At 48.4% G+C, this 19,853-nt stretch overlaps 13 protein-coding genes across 13 annotated transcripts; all 13 read left to right on the forward strand.

Moving 5' to 3' along the window:
* Positions 1–267: 267 nt before the first annotated feature.
* On the forward strand, positions 268–588 carry TbgDal_VIII1590 (T. brucei spp.-specific protein; the record flags this gene model as incomplete). Its single annotated transcript, XM_011777184.1, has 1 exon — positions 268–588. The coding sequence occupies one exon, from the start codon at positions 268–270 to the stop codon at positions 586–588; it is 321 nt and encodes a 106-aa protein (XP_011775486.1).
* A 1,677-nt stretch (positions 589–2,265) lies between these two features.
* Positions 2,266–2,703, forward strand: TbgDal_VIII1600 (T. brucei spp.-specific protein; the record flags this gene model as incomplete). The annotated part of the gene is made up of 1 exon (XM_011777185.1): positions 2,266–2,703. The coding sequence occupies one exon, from the start codon at positions 2,266–2,268 to the stop codon at positions 2,701–2,703; it is 438 nt and encodes a 145-aa protein (XP_011775487.1).
* A 314-nt stretch (positions 2,704–3,017) lies between these two features.
* TbgDal_VIII1610 (hypothetical protein, conserved) lies at positions 3,018–5,150 on the forward strand (the record flags this gene model as incomplete). The annotated part of the gene is made up of 1 exon (XM_011777186.1): positions 3,018–5,150. The coding sequence occupies one exon, from the start codon at positions 3,018–3,020 to the stop codon at positions 5,148–5,150; it is 2,133 nt and encodes a 710-aa protein (XP_011775488.1).
* Positions 5,151–5,448: 298 nt separating this feature from the next.
* TbgDal_VIII1620 (hypothetical protein, conserved) lies at positions 5,449–6,753 on the forward strand (the record flags this gene model as incomplete). Its single annotated transcript, XM_011777187.1, has 1 exon — positions 5,449–6,753. One exon carries the CDS (start codon positions 5,449–5,451, stop codon positions 6,751–6,753), a length of 1,305 nt encoding a protein of 434 aa, XP_011775489.1.
* Positions 6,754–7,097: 344 nt separating this feature from the next.
* TbgDal_VIII1630 (hypothetical protein, conserved) lies at positions 7,098–8,012 on the forward strand (the record flags this gene model as incomplete). Its single annotated transcript, XM_011777188.1, has 1 exon — positions 7,098–8,012. One exon carries the CDS (start codon positions 7,098–7,100, stop codon positions 8,010–8,012), a length of 915 nt encoding a protein of 304 aa, XP_011775490.1.
* Positions 8,013–8,195: 183 nt separating this feature from the next.
* TbgDal_VIII1640 (hypothetical protein, conserved) lies at positions 8,196–9,629 on the forward strand (the record flags this gene model as incomplete). The annotated part of the gene is made up of 1 exon (XM_011777189.1): positions 8,196–9,629. The coding sequence occupies one exon, from the start codon at positions 8,196–8,198 to the stop codon at positions 9,627–9,629; it is 1,434 nt and encodes a 477-aa protein (XP_011775491.1).
* Positions 9,630–9,881: 252 nt separating this feature from the next.
* On the forward strand, positions 9,882–10,562 carry TbgDal_VIII1645 (tryparedoxin peroxidase; the record flags this gene model as incomplete). The annotated part of the gene is made up of 1 exon (XM_011777190.1): positions 9,882–10,562. The coding sequence occupies one exon, from the start codon at positions 9,882–9,884 to the stop codon at positions 10,560–10,562; it is 681 nt and encodes a 226-aa protein (XP_011775492.1).
* A 359-nt stretch (positions 10,563–10,921) lies between these two features.
* On the forward strand, positions 10,922–11,827 carry TbgDal_VIII1650 (cyclophilin type peptidyl-prolyl cis-trans isomerase, putative; the record flags this gene model as incomplete). The annotated part of the gene is made up of 1 exon (XM_011777191.1): positions 10,922–11,827. One exon carries the CDS (start codon positions 10,922–10,924, stop codon positions 11,825–11,827), a length of 906 nt encoding a protein of 301 aa, XP_011775493.1.
* A 300-nt stretch (positions 11,828–12,127) lies between these two features.
* Positions 12,128–12,688, forward strand: TbgDal_VIII1655 (hypothetical protein, conserved; the record flags this gene model as incomplete). Its single annotated transcript, XM_011777192.1, has 1 exon — positions 12,128–12,688. The coding sequence occupies one exon, from the start codon at positions 12,128–12,130 to the stop codon at positions 12,686–12,688; it is 561 nt and encodes a 186-aa protein (XP_011775494.1).
* Positions 12,689–13,019: 331 nt separating this feature from the next.
* Positions 13,020–14,015, forward strand: TbgDal_VIII1660 (arginase, putative; the record flags this gene model as incomplete). The annotated part of the gene is made up of 1 exon (XM_011777193.1): positions 13,020–14,015. One exon carries the CDS (start codon positions 13,020–13,022, stop codon positions 14,013–14,015), a length of 996 nt encoding a protein of 331 aa, XP_011775495.1.
* A 544-nt stretch (positions 14,016–14,559) lies between these two features.
* TbgDal_VIII1670 (hypothetical protein, conserved) lies at positions 14,560–15,825 on the forward strand (the record flags this gene model as incomplete). The annotated part of the gene is made up of 1 exon (XM_011777194.1): positions 14,560–15,825. The coding sequence occupies one exon, from the start codon at positions 14,560–14,562 to the stop codon at positions 15,823–15,825; it is 1,266 nt and encodes a 421-aa protein (XP_011775496.1).
* Positions 15,826–16,311: 486 nt separating this feature from the next.
* Positions 16,312–17,067, forward strand: TbgDal_VIII1680 (hypothetical protein, conserved; the record flags this gene model as incomplete). The annotated part of the gene is made up of 1 exon (XM_011777195.1): positions 16,312–17,067. The coding sequence occupies one exon, from the start codon at positions 16,312–16,314 to the stop codon at positions 17,065–17,067; it is 756 nt and encodes a 251-aa protein (XP_011775497.1).
* Positions 17,068–18,351: 1,284 nt separating this feature from the next.
* TbgDal_VIII1690 (mannose-1-phosphate guanyltransferase, putative) lies at positions 18,352–19,461 on the forward strand (the record flags this gene model as incomplete). Its single annotated transcript, XM_011777196.1, has 1 exon — positions 18,352–19,461. The coding sequence occupies one exon, from the start codon at positions 18,352–18,354 to the stop codon at positions 19,459–19,461; it is 1,110 nt and encodes a 369-aa protein (XP_011775498.1).
* Positions 19,462–19,853: the final 392 nt, after the last annotated feature.

The following is a 19,853-nucleotide window of genomic DNA, read 5'->3' on the forward strand; positions in this document are numbered from 1 at the left end:
ACCACAAGGGCAGTCGCATGAAAGACTCGAGAGTGTCGAAAGAAAGAAAGGAAACTAACTGTACCGCTCCGGTTTTATTACACAAGCTTGATGTTCAGTAACCACGGTGCATGCATCACGCCAACAACACTACCTCACGAACGCCATATTTTCGAGAAGGCCTAACAACAATAGAAGGAGGACCTCCTGCCCAAATCGCAGACGCCGCCCTACGGTCCAACAATATCAGAAGGGGGGCACCCGTGGTTTCGATCTCCCACGAGGGCCATGGCGGTAGCATCGCTCCGCGACCTTTACATGCAAACGAAGAACTTGCCTGTGAGCCAGGTGCCTGGGGAGTGTTGTCCTAGCTGCCTGCCCCCGGGGCTCTGCGCTTACTCACTCCGGCCCCCACGCTGTGTGGCTGGGGGAGGGGTCGGAGGGCTGACCTGGCCGCCCTTTTATCACTCTCCTCCATCTCCTCCTCCCACTTCCGTTTTGAAACTATCGGCCTGGAAGCGGCGTCGGCGTTACGGCATGCAAGATCCAAGTCGATCGGAATGCGACTGGGGCGATTCCCAGAAAAAAAAACCAAGCGGCACGAAGTAAAACTTCTTAAACAAAAGGGTCCCAAAGAGCAGTCAACCAGGTGGGGACATTCAAGATATGGCTTGCGAATGCATTTCTAGGCTAAATATGGAGCCATAGGGACATAATAAAAGCACTAGCTAGCACAATTTTGATACTTCGGTTGCGCTTGCTTGGTTAACCAGTTGGGCGCGTGGTGCCCGCCAGCTGGTTGGACGGGGTTCTATGGAGGTACCTGGCCGTCCGTGGAACAACCAAGGGTTTCTGCCCGTTGTACGCGATGCCACCCTTGTGGGGCTCAACTGCCGGGCCCAGTGGCGTTTTTGCTTAGAGATTTCGTCTTTATAAATGGAGACTCCTGTATCCCCTCCCCACGAGCAGCCGCCGTGGGTTGTGGGCCGAATTGTCGGTGCCCAGCACCCCGTCCTTCGGAATGCGCCCAGAGGTCGTCAATTCCTTTGAGAAGGCTATGTCCGGCCTGGTGGTCGGTGTCCGGCAACCTGATTGGTGGCAGGGTCCGCCGTACTCGCGGAGGGGCACGGCATGTACGCCACTTCCTTTGCACAAGCAAAGTAAGTGTTTTCCCCTTGCGTGTCCGTATGTGTTTATCGTGCTCATTTCTTTTTTACGATACTCATTTTTGTTGGGACAGGGGGGTTGGTGAGTAGATGGGTAGGCCCGTGTGTGGCTGAATAGTGGCGTTTGTGTTTTTACCTTTATAGGTAATGTAGGGGGGGGGGAACGAATGATTGGACTGAGTTACAATGAAGAAGACTGCTCACTGTTCCGTGGGTGCTGGCGAACCGTGGTTTGAGATGCGTTTTTTTGTTTTTGCGTAGAATTCAATTTTTGATGGTTACCGAGGGAGGTCTAGCTGGTGAGCAGTGATCTCGTCGCGACTATTGATGAAAACGACATCAGTTTTATTTTTGTACTTCGCGATCAGTAGCGTACACCTACGTTATTTATATCTTTATTCCTTTTCGTGGAACCTCGTGAATCCCTTGTGTTTCTGGGGATGGGGTCGTTCCTGCGTTGATGGCAACTTGTGGAAGGTTCTTCGTATTTTCAATGATTGTCCGTTTTGCGTTTTGATGTTGGGATCTCAGTGCCGAAGAACTGAATGAAGGGAAATCCTTGGACACTGATAAAGCATATTAATGGTGTTCCAACGGACGGTTAGTCATTTGCCTTTATTGTACATATTCTTTTTTTTTAAGGTTTGAAAATCTTGGCTGCCTCACCGTTGAAGTATCAAAGCGGGGCCACATTTGCTTTTGTTACTTATGTTGGATCAGATAGGTTCTGCTGTGTCGGAGCGTTTCACCCCGCCACCGTGCCCGCTTGGATGCATGCTTGTCTCCATTGAGTGTGAGAGTCCCAGAAAATAAGGGGTTGGTATATGCTGACGGCACATACCGTTTTTACCTATTCTTTAAAATGTAAGCAGGGGTTTACCTGTTTCTTACTTACCTATTCTTAACGATGCTGCCTCCTCCCAACGTTGGTCGTGGACATATACTGAAAATATTTTGGAGGAGTGCGCAGTACAAGATGGAACTTTGGTTGCAGTCCTGCTGATCCATCCATATGCTGTGACAGTGTCAACCGATCTTTTCGGAAAAAGCACGTTGGCTATGACTATTTTTCATTTGCCATCCCCAACTCTTTCGAAGCCATTGTTGTAATCTAGTCTGCATGTTTTCGTTACGGGAGATACTTTCGCAACTTCCCTCCGACGGTGCAACTAAATGGATACGGGTTGAGAATGTTAAATCCCCCATGTCAAGTTTGGATGTTTCCCAGTTGTTTCCCGATGCAGTGAGTTGGGATTTTTTGTCGAGTGTTCAAAGGACAGACTATCTCGTCACTTTTCGGAGTGAATCATTCGCTAGAAAAGCGATGCGAAGTGCATGCGGGTTTTCATACCTTGGTGAGAGGCTCAAGTTTTCATATGCGGAGCCTGGCGACATTGCAGAAGGCGCATCACCCGCGCGAGTGACAATTGCCCACCCCCGTCTATATTTACTGCCTCCAGAGTTTTCTTATGAGGAGCGAGTAGCTGAAGCAGATCGTATTATTGCATCTGTGAGCACAACCGATTCGTATAACAACGCCTGGGTAGATACCTACTAGTTGGGCGCACTGCGGTTACAAGCCGTTTCCCCAATTTTTACCTTTTTGTTTCAATGCGTAACCACTTAATGCAGCAAAAGCGCTTGATCTACTTGTTGAGGCTTATAACCACTGTGAATTACGCAATCAAGTAGTATCCACACCAGTCTAAGGTTGAGGTGGCATCTCTACTGTCTACCACTCCCCTCTTTAAAGCTGCCGCTGTTGTTGATGCTTTCTCTTCATCTTTGGATACACGGCAAAACAGGTGAGGTTTAGATTATCACTTGCAAGTAAAGAACTTAACTGTGTGTGTTTTTTTTAAAGCAACTAACATGCTCTCGTGGAATCCCGAAAGTTATGTCTCTGAAGCCGTTTCGCGCATTCTTGCAGAGGAAGCGAAACAGGGACGAGGTGGGGCGATACCATCTTACTATGATGCAGTCACGTCACACCTGGAGGCACACGAATTATCCAAATCAATCAAAGTTGCATTAGAGGAGCAGAGAAGGCAAAACATTGGTATTTCCTGCGATATTGGAGGAAACGTGTTGGAAATCTTATTTAACCCTGTCGACATCGAGGACGCTGGTGTTGCAGAAGAGCGTGTTAAAAAATGCGTAGCGGATATCGGATGTCTTTTTGGGAACGTGTCGGATGAGTTGAATTCATTAAATGGAAAGAGTGGCTTAGTCGCCGTGTCTGAGGATGTTCTTGACATATTACACCATTTGCAAAGCATGGGTTTGTTGACAAATTTTCGTTTCAATCCAGTTTCAGAGAAGTTGGGGTGCATTCTGTCAGCGACCGATAGGTCAAGTATTTTAAAATCAATGGTTCTGTACAACTCGCAGGTGGAATGGCCAAAAGGTATGACTCTGAATTTCACTGACTACATGAAGGCATGGCTTGTTGACAGAGTTGCTGCCCGATTGGAAGTTTTAAATGAGCACCGTGGTTGTTTGATCAGACTTGAGGATTTCGCGCGTGTATTTGGTACATCACGAGGCAGTTCAGTGTGGAAGTACGGTGTGTCTGTTTCCGACCTCGACGGCGAGCAAAAGTTTATTGGTTGCTTGGAGTTGGATGCACTCCGTCCCACTGCCGCCGCACATGCTGTTGAAGACCCGTTTTTTGATCATTTGGGCATGCAGTCCTGTGTTGCGTGCTGCCGAACGACAACTACGTCGTATTGCCTGGCCAATGCTCTCTCCGTGTGCTCCCACGGAGAAAAGGCGCTATTTTTCGTGCGTGAGTGGAGGGAAGTCAACGGTCCCGAGTCGAAGGACTCGCTTTTGAGTTTCACACTTTACTTTGGGTATGGAAAGCCCATATCTGATGAAGGGGACGTACGTATAGGGGAAAATGATGATAAGCGAATCTACCTCCATAGTGAAAAAGACCAAATTGTTCGTACTTACAAACAGATGGGAGACGTCAAACGGTACGAATCGCATGTGGAAACCGTTATTGCAAATAGCAAAAATGCTGATTTATTTCACAACATATCGGGTTACATCGGCGAAACAACGTGTGAGAACTTGGAAAGAGCCATGTCTTTGTTTCCTCGTATGTGTGTTGTTGCCACTTGCATTGGCAACGAGAATGCTGTTTGTGTTTCTGTTCTTAAGGCGGCTGATGTTCTGAGGGGAGACGCTACGTTCGTATTTTGTATATCACAAAGATCACCATTGTTCAACCATGTGTTCGCACCACGATCGCAGGTAACGTTGAATTTTCTGTTCGACAATGCACAGGCGGTGTGCCAAGCTATAAATGACACGTATCCCCTATGGATCAATGAGATCGGAAATGAGCCCGTCGTCTTTGAGAGTGAATCAAGGACTTACGTCACAACAAAAGCTTTGATGGACATCTCCAAGCAGGTGGCCTTTGAAACTGCGGAGTCGTTTCTTGTTGGTGAAGAAGTGCTGGTTGTGGGCCGGTGCCTTGACAGTATCCCAAGTACAGTAGTAATAAATGTGAAAAACACACTTGTTCTGCAAGACCACGTTCCCCCACAGGAATTCTACCCCTTTCTCTTCACGATCGTTCACAAGATATATGGTACTGTTGGCTTCGTTGGGTATGGGTGCCAATTGTGTTCCCTGTCTCCTCTGACAATGTACATTTATTCTCCAATTGAGTCATCTCAGTTTGCTTTGGACGAAGTGTATACGGGTCCAAAATGTAATTTGACTTTTCTTTCGAGTTTTGGAGCACCAATTTTTGACGGCAAAGATTTCGAAGAACTGGGTTGTGGCATGCCAATGGCTGCCAGCAGCGTCTCCTCACTGCCTCAGCAGAACATTTATTTTCAAGTAGAGGGCATGCTGATACGCATCGTGCGAGACATCAGCGACAAATACGTTATCTGTGTGGTGGCTGCTAACGAGTGCAGGTTTAATCAGACCGATCCTTGTAAGCTGCTTGTGCGCCCGGATGATGAGCGCCTCATCCCAGCTTAATATATATTGCAACTTAGGAGGGCGTTGCCCTGGGGTAAGGTGTGAGAGAATAACGGGGAGGTAATGCCTTTTGCGGTTAAAAAACCGCTTTCTTTTATACGGCGTCGTCAGCGTTTTTTTTTTAACAGAGGAAATTGTTATTATTATTTTTTTTTCGAATGTTTTCCTCCCCCTTTTTGATGTATCTGCCAAACCTCTCGCTGTTCCAGGTTGTGTTTATCATTGAGGGTTGTTGTTACCATTTTTAACGTCCGATGACAATGCCAATGCCACTTCTTCGTGCATAGTAAGGTAGAATATGGTGGTGGAGTACCTTGGTCCAGCAGACGTGCAGCATTTGCTTGCGCTCCTTAGCGAAGGGAATTGTAAGTTTTCTTTCGTAGAGAAAGAATTTAAGGAAACGTTTTCTAAAGACACTTTCGCTAAGGTGTCAAGGGCCATACAACGAATGATTCATGATATGATTGCCTCACCTGACGGTGTTGGACTAGTGTCATCTTTTTTCGTTCTTGATGTTATGTGCAAGATGAACTGTGAACAGGCGAAGTCAGCGTTTTATGATGCGTTGCTAGAGTTGGAGCGAATCATGCGGCAAGACGTTTGCGTCATGGAGCAGATCAAGTATGCCTCAAAGGAAGCAAAGGAAGGAAGAAGAGCACACGAATCTGTTAATTCAGAGAGATACCGTCTACGTTCAGCGGTGAAGAGTTTTGCCTTTCGGTTACTTGCCAACAGGGTTGCGCCTGATGAAACACCACTAATGGCCATAAGTGACAAGCAAGAACAAATCGACACCGCCCTAAACGCATGGGAGAGCAACAGTATATGTCTCAAGGAACCCATTGCGGGTGTTGCAGAGGCGTGGACGCTAGAGGCAGAGAAAAATGCATGTGGAACCCTTTCCAGGATTTCTGCAACCCTTGATAATGGAGGACGGGCTGCGCTGGTACTGAAACCGGTAACACCCCAACTTCCTTCGTTGTCCCTGGTGTCTGGTGAGCTTCAGTTTCTGCTGCCGGCTTCTCCTCTAAACGATCTCCTTTTAATTAACAGTGAGGTTCCAACGGAGGAGTGGAAAACTGCAAAAAGAATGGTTGCCGCAGGTTGCAAGGGGCTACTTAATAAAGAGGAGCAGCAAAAATTGCTCCAAACACTTTTGGCAGGGGACGTCTTTGCGCGTGTTGGAATAAGCAGTGTGGTACTCAGTCGCATGGCCGAACACAATCCAGATATTGCCGCCTCGCTAATACTGAAGCTTCCAGCCCAGGAGGCAAACCAATGCGTTCAGAGTATACTAAAGAGTTCTGTGCCATCGGAGCATGTAGAAACTGTCTTGTTACATGCTTCAAAAGTGCTGCAGCAAGCGAGCTTTCGTGCATACATTACCAACAAGCTTCATCATTTCAAAGAAAAGACGACACTATCCAACGAGGACAAAGATGAGGTGAAAAGTTTTGTCAGGACTCTTCACCAGCTTTTAACAAAAGCGTCGAAAGAAAACAAGGAGTTATACGTTGCTGACACGCTAAAGACTGATATAACTCGACTTTGTGAGAGGTGTGATATTCCTGAAGTGGTTGCGAGATGGGATGAACTAAAGTAACGAATACTTTCTTTGGTAAACAATCGATGAGTACAGTTCGATAAGGAGGCTGAGATGATTTCCCCCCTGTCTGTTGTCGAATGCGCAGAAGCCAAACTGTTGCTCGGTGGTGTCTCAGGCAGCAAAGAGCGTCACATCCATGTCTGTTTAATCCCTTTCTTCATTCTACTTTTGTCACTTATTCCCCTCCAGACCTTACGTCAACGTGACCGTGGATGCATATATAAATATATACATAGTTTTGAGGGGCACATAATTACTGGGCAGTTTTGTTTGCTCGTTCTATACTTGATTGTGAGTCCTGAAGGGACACACCAACAAAAAGACTTCTATTCTGTTGTGGCATGATCGGCGAGTCAGAAGCATTCGTTAGTTTCGTATATTTAACACCTGCGGAAGGCCTTCCGTGTGAAACTGTTGATCGTTACCCGCAAGCTCAACTGAAGGAAGGAAGCTCCTGCTCTGAAACGTCTGCCTTGTCTAGGAGCGACGCTTCGGCTGAAGTCACGCCCGGTAAGGAGAATTGGGAAAGCAAGGTGTACGTAAAATTTTTCGATGCACTTCGGAAGATAGCAAAAGTGCAGTGGTTTTCCGTTGAGGCTGGTACAAAAATGATGTACTTATACGAAATGATACGCGCCTGGCTCCCAGAGGTGACTAACGTAGTGTGTTATACAGCCCATAGTGATAGCTGGGGGAGACATTTCCCCCTTATCAAAGATGTGCTGTCACCTGGGACAGACGTTCCAGAAAGGGTCTTCTGCCAAGAGGTTTTTCTTCCACCGTGCAGAGATATGTGGAACTGGGGCATAGTTAATGTTGTTGTTATGCAACCACATGGTGATTTTACAACTGGCTATGTTCCCTTGGTGGTGCATGGATTGTTCATGCGCAGTAGGGAAACATTGGAGGAACAGATCAGTCAGATGTGCTGTACTTCGTCTGCAGAGATCAGCTACATGAAGATGCTGCCCTTGCTTAATTGTTCGATTCGTGACGGACTCGTAGAACTGACATCGTTTTTTCAAGAAAATGAGGAGGTTGAAGCTCTTTCACAAGTGGCTGTTGTTTACCCGGCGCTTACAACTGGGGATTTGGTGTGTGCTGATGTTGAAAGTCGAGTAGGGCAAAGATACACTATGCAAGGCATGATAAAGCGTTGCCATCATAAAAATGGGATTGTTTGCTACGATGTGGAGGACACTGCTCTCGGTTACGTTGCAGAGGGCCTGACATGTGTCCAAGTTTTACCGCTGTAGGAAAACGGCGACAGTCAGTTGCTCTGCATAAGTTGTTACGTTATTTCCTTCCTCATTCATCATTTTTACTTACCCGTGTTTGTGGAATGGCTGTCAAACGCACATGTCTAGTGCACTCTTTGCTCGTGCATTCGGAACTCTTTTTTCATTGGTGCTTCCGCGCACTGTAGGTAGGTTGAGGACATGCAAAATAAGTCTTGGGCCCTGCCTATCAAACAAGTTCCTGTTGTGGAGAAGCTTGACCGGTCTATTGTGTGGAACAATGTTCGCTTATGCTATGAGCAAAAGCTTTTCGGTCAGATCTCGTGCATTCGGTACAACAATGCTGGGACAGTCGTTGGTTGTGCCTCTACAAACCAGCTCTCCCTTTTACGAGTACCCCAGACAGAGGGCGTGATTACTAACGAACAGCGCGAGAGGAAATGTTTCTCGCTTCGGTTCAGGGATGACGACAAAATGACTATTATGTCTGTTGACCAACGTGTTGTTATTCGGTCAACCGAAACGCTGTTCGAACGGCAGTTTCCTGGCCATGTTAGGGAGGTACGAGACGCTCTTTTTCTTGATCGCCGCAGCTTTGTGTCTGGAAGTGATGACACAACTATAAAACTCTGGGATGTTATGGGCGAGTGTGAACTAGCTGTGGGAAAAGCTCACACCGACTACGTGCGTTGTCTCGAAAACCGCTCACCGGGCTGCTTCTTCAGTGGCTCTTATGACCACGTTATCAACTTGTGGGACACACGGGCTGGGTTTTCGTGCCCGACTCAGACAAGCGGCCAAGCAGTTCCGAACCCTGTCGAGTCATTACTTTGCTTGGACACCAACCTACTGGTTTGTGGCGCGTCCGACCAAATAATACTATTCGATATCCGAAAAGGTCTTTCGTTGCCTCTTACTCAGGATTCTTACCATACAAAGACCGTGGTTGCGCTTGGCTACTCCAAAAAATACAACGTGCTTCTCAGTGGGTCACTCGATCAACGAGTGAAAATATTTTCCCTAGAGAGAGGATGCCCGGACCCTGTTGCCAGTAAAAAGTTTGACGCTCCGGTAACCGCGGTGGCGGTTCACCCTCGTTCGTCCGAATTTGCTGTGGGCACGGCGAGCGGCGACCTTCGTATCATGAAACTGGGAAGCGCTTCTGATGGAGACGAGATGGGTGGTGGGAAAGACGAGGAAAGTAGGGGGCGCCCAAAAGATGAGGGGCTCATAGCTATGAAAGTAAATGATGTGCGTCGTCAGCTTGTATCCTATCAGTACAACCGGGCATTGAAGACTGCGCTTTACTCTCGTCATGCCGACGTCGTGGTTTCCACTCTTGAAGAACTTCTTCGCCGCGGGGCGTTGCACGTGGCATTGAGTGGTCAAAATGATAGAACGATAGCGCGCATCCTTCGTTTTGCGCTCGGTTTTATTGACACCCCACAATTCTCTGAGTCAATGATGGTCGTGTTGGACACGATCTTCGATATCTATGGAACGTGCGTGGGCAAAAGTATATTTTTGCATAGGGAACTGATGAAGGCCCATCGCCGGCTCGGCAGTGTCCTTGCAAACCTCCAAAGAATGGCGGGCACACTGAGTATAATGGAGTTAATAGTAAATGACGTATGAGGAGCGTTAAACAGGAAGTAATAATCGTGGACTTGCGATGCACCTAGTTGAGTTCTACCCGTCACGCAGCCGTAAGACGTGGCGGTTCCCTAAGACTTGCTGCGAAAAACTTTTTCGCAGCCGCTTGTTTTTACTGCACCCATCAAACTGATTGCACGGTCTACCATGCTCTATTTAGGAGGACAATCAAAAACGATAAGGGGTAAAGTTACTTTAAAATAAAGACAAAGTATTGCTAAAGGGAAAAAGAAAATGCTTCGCCGTTTCTCCATGTTGCCATTATCTGGTGGCATTGCCCGCCGCTCCTTCTTCCGGACGGCACCACTGTTTAACCTCGACTATCAGGCATACCGAACAGCTACTGTACGCGAAGCAGCGCCTGAGTTCGCTGGAAAGGCTGTGGTGGACGGAAAGATCAAGGACATCAGCATGAACGACTACAAGGGAAAATATATTGTTCTCTTTTTCTACCCTCTTGACTTCACGTTTGTCTGCCCAACGGAAATTGTTTCCTTCTCAGATTCTCACGCTGAGTTTGAAAAACTGAACACGCAAGTCATAGCCGTGTCCTGTGACAGTCACTTTTCACATCTCGCGTGGGTTGAAACTCCCCGAAAAAAGGGGGGTCTGGGAGAAATGAAGATTCCCTTGCTATCCGACTTCACAAAGGAGATATCTCGGGACTATGGGGTGTTGGTCGAAGAACAGGGACTTTCACTGCGCGCTTTGTTCGTCATTGATGACAAAGGGATTCTTCGCCATGTGACCATCAACGATTTGCCCGTCGGTCGGAATGTTGACGAGGTGCTCCGCGTCGTGCAAGCGTTCCAATACGCCGATAAGACTGGCGACGTTATTCCTTGCAACTGGAAGCCAGGGAAGGAGACGATGAAGGTGGAAGCAGCGAAGGAATACTTTGAGAAGAATCTATAGGAAATAACATCTTTCTGGGGCACCGGTGTTGGGGGAACTCTTGTCTCACACGGGCATAAACTTACACAAGACTGAATATTTCTGTGCTAACTGTATCTTGGCTTGGCTATTCAAGCCATGGGTATGTAGTTTTGTTTTTGCCCCGGTCGCGGCCACCTACTGTGCCAGCTTGCTGGTGCAGCTACGATGGGGAGGGAAAAAGGTGAAAAAAATACCCAGTGAGAGGTGACAGTTTTACAGGAGCATAATACAACGCCCGTATATATAAATACGTTTTTTTTCTTTTATTGTGTGTGTGTGTGTTGAGGTGTTGCTCTGAGCTGGGAAAGTGAGATGGGGGAACAAAACCCGGAGCGGCTATGCTAAAGAGCCCGCAAAATTTTCGGAAGTGTGGTCTGTTATTTGTGTCAACGTTTGATTTTTTGTATGCGTGTAACCTCTTTCCCCCCGTTTTATTTTCTTCAGGTAAGGAGTCAATGCCCAAGGTAAGCGTCCCACCTAAGACGGAGCGCCACGGGAAGATCGAGGCGCCAGACACTAATAATCCCAAAGTCTTCTTTGATGTGTCTATAAATGAGAAAGCAGCGGGACGGATTGTTATGGAATTGTACGCGGACACTGTGCCGAGGACAGCGGAGAATTTCCGTGCACTATGCACAGGCGAGAAGGGTCGTGGGAAGAGTGGAAAGCCGCTGCATTACAAGGGGTGCATTTTCCACCGAGTTATACCAGGTTTCATGCTACAAGGGGGTGACATCACACGTGGAAATGGCACCGGTGGAGAGTCCATATACGGCACAACGTTTCGTGACGAGAGTTTTGCCGGAAAAGCCGGAAAGCATACTGGACTCGGTTGCCTGTCCATGGCTAACGCGGGACCCAACACCAACGGTTCGCAGTTTTTCATCTGTACAGCCAACACACCGTGGTTGAATGGAAAGCACGTTGTGTTTGGTCGTGTTACTGAGGGAATTGACGTGGTGAAGAGCATTGAACGGTTGGGTTCCGATTCGGGGAAAACGCGCGGTCGAATCATCATCGCGAATTGTGGTGAGCTGCAGACGCAGAAGGAAGGTGCAGCTAAAAAGGAGAAGGTTAAGGCGAAGGAAGGAAACAATGCAGGGAAGCTGTCCACCATTGTCGAAGGGACCGGTGGAGCAAAGCGTCCACGTGAAGATGTGGAGGATTTGGAAGAACGGAAGAAACGCATCCGAGAGAAGAGGGAGAGGATAGCGAAACTCCGCGCCCAGGCGGAAGAGAAATAAGCGGGAAAAACCGACGTATGGTGGTGCTGTATGAAGGGCATTATCTTGAAATGAACACGCCACGGGGAGGGGGATATCAAGATCACGTTTAACACTTATTTGATTACTATTTCACCAGGCAACCTTCTTGACCCCTCCTTTTCACCTTAACAGTCTAAAGGAAAAGGATGTGGGAGGCATCATCGCGATCGCTTTATTCCCACAGACCCTTTCCCACCTGTGACATCCATCTCTGTCTTTCCCTTTCCTCATCCGCATCATTCCTTTCTTTAGTAAATCAGATATATCATTGCTGGTCCCATGCTGAGGGGAAGGTGGGGTATTTTCCAATGTACGTTGATATTCCGCGCGAGCTTTCATGATGTGAGGTCGAAGAAAATGTGGGAGCGGCGACAAAGGGAGTTGCAAAAAGCTGGGGAGCAGATGGAATTAGATGAGGATGTGACGCCACCACCAAGTATACCGCGATCATCGAGGGTAGCAACCCGTGACGAAAGCTGTGAAGGGGATAAGGAAGCCATGTTGGCGCTTCTCCAAGAGCAATGGCAGCGCCGAGTTGCCCGCCGAGAAGCTTTTATCCAGTGGCAAGCAGGGCAGCGTGAAAAGGGTGCGGCACAGCGGCTGGTGCGCCAGGCCAAAACACAAGAGAAATTCAAGTCTCATCGTTACCACACACAAAGTGGGAGGATCATTTCTGTGGGCCTCGCCCGGGAAGACGGCACAAGTAGTAATTCTGACGCCTCTGTTGACTTGTACTCGGTGGGAATGTGCGGCTCCCAGCTGCGTTCTGCTGACTTTCTTGTCCAACCTGGTTCTCGAAACACCCATGGAACCGTCAACCTTGTTCTTCAGAAGCGGTGAGGTTGCATTTGTCAAAGGGGAGAGAAACCACGGTCTGCCCCACGCTACTTGTAGCACTTTTTTCTTCTTCCACACTTTGTTATGTCGAAAAGAAGTGGGGGAAACTACACATATGTGTGTGCTACCTGCCGGAGGTTGCGTAAACCTACAACGATGGACTATTCTTTAGCTTTAATACCGTTCTTGTTTTCTCTTTTTTTCTCGTGGCACTTCCCCATTTTTTTGCCCCTATTTTGTGGGGGCAAAGTGATTTGGTGGCAGTTACTGTCATCGTGCTAACCACATTCTAAGCGCGACCAAAGTCAAGCTAACGTGCATATATGGGTTGCACATGTTCTCCAAGTTCCTGATGAACGTTAAGGGTGTGACGCCCCGTGGGAGCGATTGGGCCAATCGACTCGGTCCTGTGGCTCTCTTTGGTTACGGGGCAGGCATGCCACGGCGGGCTCCACTCCTAGACTTTTTTCTTCAATCACCACGCGACTGTGACCATTACGCGGAGTTAACTATTCACGACAAGGGCCCAATTGAGTGCCCTCCTGAAACTGTTATGTTTATGCCCGTTTTAAATTGTGGTCAAATGTTGGATGAAGCAGCGGGAACAGAGACTCCCACAAGCGACGAGTGGTACCTGGGATCACTCGAGGCGTCAACGGAGCTGTTAGAAAAGGGCTATGTTCCGGTCAGCGTGGGCGGGGATGGCTCAGCGACGCTTTCAATGGTTGAGGCGTACAAGCGACTGTTCCCATCTGACGACATTGTTATTGTTCACTTTTCGGCACGTCCATCTGTGAGCGACCCACGGTCGCCGCTGAGGGTGCTTTTGGATAAGGGGTTGCTAAAGGGCGTTGTTAGCGTGGGTAACCGTCAAGTGTCATCGGAGGACAGGAAGGTTCGGAAGCTTCATAAGATGTTTTACATGGATATGCACGCCATATACTCCAAGGGACTTTTTTGCATACGTGATATCAGGAATGACTACCCCGTTTTCATAAGCATTGATGCCAGCGTGTTAGACCCCGCGTTTGCCCCCGCCGTTGACAGCCCCGTTGCTGGAGGGCTCTCGACACGCGATTTGCTTCACATAATGAACGGCATCCGTGGACCCAAGGTGGTAGGAATTGACGTTTACGGCTACAACCCCGACCTTGATGTGTACAGGAAGGACAATGTCGGCCTTACCGCAATTGCGTTATCGAAAATAATAAAAGAGGGAATACTTAAGGCATACAGCATATCGACTCACACGGAGGAAGAGGGGATGGAACGGGTTAAGATGCTACAGCGTCAGGGGACCGTCTCTGAAAATCCGTACCCCGATCATTGAGTCATTCAAGGCTGCGTCAGTTTCGGATCTCACTGCGGTACCGCTTACCGCGATATCACTGTTTCGGGAGTGGTGTCGTATTTTTTTTTTTGTTACCGTTCTTGGACTTCGTGGTTCTTATTTTGCTCAGGTCTTACTTCCTTTCGTTTAGTGATTCGCGACTTCTTACTCCAGTAGCTACATCTTGTTGTTGGATCCATGCACGTTTACTCCCACATTTGCACAGGTTCTTACTCTTTCCCATTGTCTCCCTTCGTCCATCAAATTCAACTTTTTGTTAAACACCGGATACTCTTCTGCTTTACTACCCACCTGCAATTATCATTCGATCCTCAAAATAGCCACGTAGTGATAAAACATTATTTATCAGTTTTCAGGTTGTGGAGGATTCAAGAGGAAATATTTAAGCACAAGGGACGGTGGAGAGAAGAAAGGTATAGCAATAGCATAGAGTAGGGTCATATACTCATATATTTCGCCAGGGAGAAACTAAGGGGAGGTCTGTAAAAGGTATACAAGGGACACATCTTGAAAGGGGCTGCAAATGGCCGATTCAAATGCTGTCGTGGAACACCGGGAGGAGTCTGATGTAAACATCCAACTTGAGCAACGGAGAAGTCAGGTGCGGGGCCTCGAGATCCAACTGACGAGAAAGGAGGCCGAGCTCCGCCGCGCAAAGGAAGAACAGGCGCTTCTGAAGGAGCTTCACGCGGTGAATGAGGTGACGCTTCGCAAGAAGCAGCAGAAGGAGTCCGATGGCGCTGGAAGTCGTCTCAAGATCCCTCGGGAGTCGTTGGATGAAATTCTTCGCCTCGAAGGTGAAATTAAATGTGCGAACAGGCGCACCGTTGAGCTGCAAAATGAGGCCAGCACAACGTCCGTCCAGCTGAACGATGTGGAAAAAGGAATTGAAAGCATATGTAACCGTACAGCCCTGGTGAAGCAGGTAACCGGGTGGATAAGTTCCGGCAGTCAATCAAGCAGTGTAGTTGGAGTGTCGAGCGAGTGGATAATGAGAAAAAAGGTTTTGACGGAGCTTCAGGATGAACAGAACGCCATTAAGGCATTGACAGCGCTATTGGACAAGCAGGCTGAGTTTTACACAAAGCGGCTGGAAGAACAGAGGACCAAGGACGAGGAATTCGCCGAGGCACAGCGCGTCCTTCGTGAGAAAACTGTTCAGTACGAAAATCTGCTGGGTGAACTGAAGTCTTTCGAACGCCTTACGAAGAAGAAGGAGCGCCTTCTCGATACCGCTAGTGGGAAGGTGACCGATGATTACAAGACCGTTAAGATGATTGAGGGAGACAAAAAAGTTTTGTACGCCAACTTGTCCAAACTTCAGGAGACAAATGTAAGGAACTCAAAGTCAATCCTCTCCCTTGAGATGCGTCTACGACAGCTGGAGACCAAACTCGAGGCAGTAAACCTCTTCCTGCAGCAGGTGTTCGCGGACGTTGAAGAGGAGGACGAGCACATCGAAAATATACCTGAGGGTGCCACTGAGGTACCACTTGAGCAGTTCGAGGAACTTTGCCGGGAGCTAGAACTCTCTCGTGCCACACTTCTTCATCGTGAAGAGCAACTCAATGCCGGTGACGCGAAGGTTGAGCAACTAGAGCGGAAGACCACAATTCTCGAAAATGCCATCGCTTCTCACGCTGTATCAGCTCAACTTCAGGTGAAGGGTAAAGAGAGAGAGTTCGAGACGTTAATGTCACATGTGGATTATATGAAGGCAGAGTTTGATGAAGAATATAAAAGGCTTACGAAGGAAAACGCTGCACTTGTAAGTAAGTTGGGTAAGTAGTGTAACTGTGCGCTCACCCTTCCCGTTTACTCTTTCGTATATTACTGTTATCGCACCTCTTGAACCAGTGAAATGTGACCGCAACTTGAGGGGGGAGAGAGTAAAGTAGTGAGTAAAAGGAAGAGATCAATTAGATGTGAACAGACTCACGCTGCCCAGCAGCCGCTGCTGGACACGTATTACTTCAGAGGGTGTAAAAAGTATTTTTATTTTTGTATGTGTAACCCCTTTGGTGTATACCTTTTTTTTAAAAAAAATGCTGCCCTCCTCGGCATTGCACTTCCGTTCGGATGCCACTCTTTTGTCGGTTCCTGTTGTCCAGTAGCCTTTTATCCCCCCCTTTCAGCATCATTTTTTTCTCCCACACGTTGTTATACGGTTGAATTTGTATTACTTCTCGATCACATGGACTCTGAATATGTCTTCCCTTCTCAATAACTTCTCTTTGCATGCCTTTACCCCCAATATCTGTAGTACGTCCCGGCGATGGCGGCTCTCCACGAGGAAGTGCGGACTCGTTACCACATCGCTGTGTGCACGCGGTTTGTTGAACGAGTTTGCGTAGATACCCCTAGTCCTACAGCGGAGTTTATTTACAAGATGGCTCTTAACGAAAACCTGAAGGATATTACGGATGTAGGCACACTTCCTCGTGTGTCTCTTTTGCAGCTTAACTCTCTACCCTGCTCTTTAGTGTTGCAGGTGAGCAGTTCCAGGGACGTGACTCAGCCGCTGCGGCCCTGTTTGGATACAAGCGAGGAGGAACCGATCTTGGCAGCAGCTTTTCAAAAAAACCTCAAAACACGTCTTCTGCGGCTTGTTCTAAGTGATGGGCACTCTGAGGTACCCGCTGTTGAGTTGTCTACGCTCAGCGTGTTTCGTTCCATACCAGTTCCCGGGGAAAAGCTACTCGTAAAGGAAGGTGCCGAAATAAAAAATGGTGCTATTATAATGACAGACGATTGTGTTGTGCCCCTCGGTGGTGGGGTACAACAACTGAAAAAGGAGGTACTCATCCAACAGAGCAGAAGCGACGCGCCACGATTCCAACCCCTGCGGTTTGGTGTTTCCACACCAGCAGGGGCCCGTGCGGCAGCTGGGCCACTCTCCGATTCTTTCGATAGGGATCGTGGGGGAAATGTTGGGCGTGCGAGGGGAAGAGGATTAGGCTACCGCGGGGGAAGGGAGTCAGGGTATCGGGGCCAACGACCTCATAACCACCACTATAACCGACCTCAGTAGTGATCACCAACCTAATTGAATGCATGATTGCATTTGCGGTTACCGTGGCGATGCTTGACCTCTATCTGGGAAATGGCGTGTTCGTGAAGGAGACTTTGTCTAGAAACGGATGTGTCGTTCTAAAGAAGGGAAAGGGGGACGACCGGCCACATTGCTAGGTCTGGGCAGTATCCCCACTGCGGCACTGCGGCAGCCCAGTCCTTGCCATTTTGCATGTTGTTCTTTTCACACATACTTCTGACCGTGGCCGAACTGAGGTGGAGGAAGCCACTGGGGCACTTATTGAAGTAGCTGGATTATCCGTTACGTGGTGCTCATCGTCGCTAGATGGAACACAGTAGCGAAGGTGAAATAATTTGATTCTGAGGGCAAAAGGTTACCCTCGTTACCCTTTGTTTCCGGTTTGGACGTTCTGCGCTTGTTCTCCTCGGTACCCGAACTGTAAGAAGCTTTCAAGGGGCTCGCTGCCTTGGAGGAACACAAAACCCGGCAACTAAAGCCTCCCCAGTGTGCGGCGCTTTTGATGGAGAACTGTCAGATTATCGATGCGGTCGCTTGACTTCACCATTGTTTGTGGAGGAGTGAGGGTGATGGGCCAATTAAGTCGGTTGGCCGCGCAGCATTACACTACGTTCGCTTACAGAAGTGCGACACATACGGGGTGTCGCGCAAGCGTTAGCACATCCATTGAGGTTGTTGGTGTAATGCGTGTATGCTCCTTTCTTGGGTGTATTGCCCCCAAGTGTTGAGACATGTAGTTTTGTATGACCAAACGCTTACGCATTGGAGGGAGGGGGTGCGACATGTTCTGTGCGATAAGTGGAACGGAGACCGAATAGAGCCTGGTGCGATGCGTGATCGATGGGATAGTTCTGGTTCTTTCTTTCCCCGATCATACAGTCATCCTGCGGTGGGCAGCAGAGCCAACATGAAGGTTACGCTCGGACTAGCCCCCTGATGGTATCACCATCTGAACTGTTCCCCAGTCTTTTGGTATGCTTTCCTTTCCTTGCAAGCGCTTTTGCGTTTGCTGCTGCAACTGCATACTTTTGTTCGCGTGGGTGATACACACCACATAATTGTTGCCAGCACTCTGTCTTTATCTTCTGTTTGCCCAAGTCGGTGAGCTAAGTGAGGCAATTTGTTGCAGGTAAAGTGACAAAAAGGAAAGCAGAAGGGTAGGTGTCTAATAAGGTGAGGTAATTCTAAAATTGGGTTGGGAAGGCTTTATAGGACGAACGGACTAAATAAATAACAACTGAACGGCCGTTTTGTTCCCCCGGAATGAGGGCCGTCATTCTTGTTGGAGGATATGGCACCAGGCTGCGGCCGCTAACCCTTACCACACCGAAGCCCTTGGTACCATTCTGTAACAAATCCATAACCCTCCGGCAACTGGAAGCACTCCGTGACGTTGGCGTTACACAGGTGGTGTTAGCGGTGGCTTATCGGTCAGAGGTGATGGCGGAAGTTACCCAGAAATGGGCACGAGAGCTCGGCATTTCCGTCGTATGTTCCCTGGAGGTGGAGCCACTTGGCACCGCTGGGCCGCTGGCTCTTGCTCGGGAGTACCTTTTGCAGGACGACAAACCGTTCTTCGTCTTCAACGCCGATGTTATCTGCACTTTTCCGCTTCAGAAGCTTCTCGATTTCCATCTGAGTCACGGGAGGGAAGGAACCATTGCGGTGACGAAGGTGAAGGATTGGAGAAAATATGGGGTCGTGGTGCACGACGAGGTCACGGGTGCAATCAAGCAATTTGTGGAGAAGCCCCCCGAGTTCGTTGGAGACAGGATAAACGCCGGCATATACATATTTAACAAAAGCATCCTTAACCGCATCAAGCTAGAGAAGACGTCCATCGAGCGACAAGTGTTTCCAATGATGGCAAGCGATTCACAACTAAGTGCTTTTCACCTTGAGGGGTTTTGGATGGATATCGGTGTGCCAAAGGACTACATAGAAGGCATGGGTAAGTATCTTGATTCACTTGCTGGTACGTCGACCGAAGTGGGGTTCAGCTGTGATGAGCGCAGGGTATCCGATCGGAGCTACGTGCTCAAGGGCTGTGTGATGATTCACCCCACGGCGAAAATTGGTGAGGGATCCGTTATCGGTCCGCACGTTTCGATCGGACCAGGTTGCGTCATTGGGCCCTGCTGCCGCATCCAGCGTACCGCCATACTGGATAACAGCACTGTTGGTCGCGGGACTCTAATAGAGTCCAGCATCGTGGGATGGAATGGAAGGATTGGTTCGTGGTGCAGGATAGTCAACGATACGGTACTTGGTGAGGATGTCCGTGTGGATGATGGAAAGTACCTGAATGGTGTTAAAGTGCTTCCAAACAAGGAAATTACCCAAAATCACCCCGAACCAGAAGTGCTCATGTAAGGGCAGTGCGTGGAAAGTGGTACTTGCCTTTTCGAAAAGCTCCCTGAAGGCAAAGTTGTCTCTGGATTAACACAAAAGACGACGCCGAAAATATTTACGTCTACTGCGCATCTTCTACATAGACTGTCACCCAATATTTTGGCTTTCCGTGAGAAGTGCTACCTGAGACGACCCCCGCTGATCGTTTGGAAGCGGTTTCGGCTTTTACCCCTCCATTTCATAACATCCATTTCGTTGTCGGGGGTTTTGTCTTCCATCTTCTTCTTGTCCTCCCGAGCAATCCTTATTTCGGCCGTGAAAAAACGCTCTTCCAAAAAGAGAGGGTCTTCATGGAACGTTTCAGAACTCTGGCTCGCCTAACACAAGTTTCTCCGTTAAATATTTACTTTCTA

Source organism: Trypanosoma brucei, chromosome 8 (genome assembly GCF_000210295.1).
Source record: "Trypanosoma brucei gambiense DAL972 chromosome 8, complete sequence".
Taxonomy (NCBI): domain Eukaryota; phylum Euglenozoa; class Kinetoplastea; order Trypanosomatida; family Trypanosomatidae; genus Trypanosoma; species Trypanosoma brucei.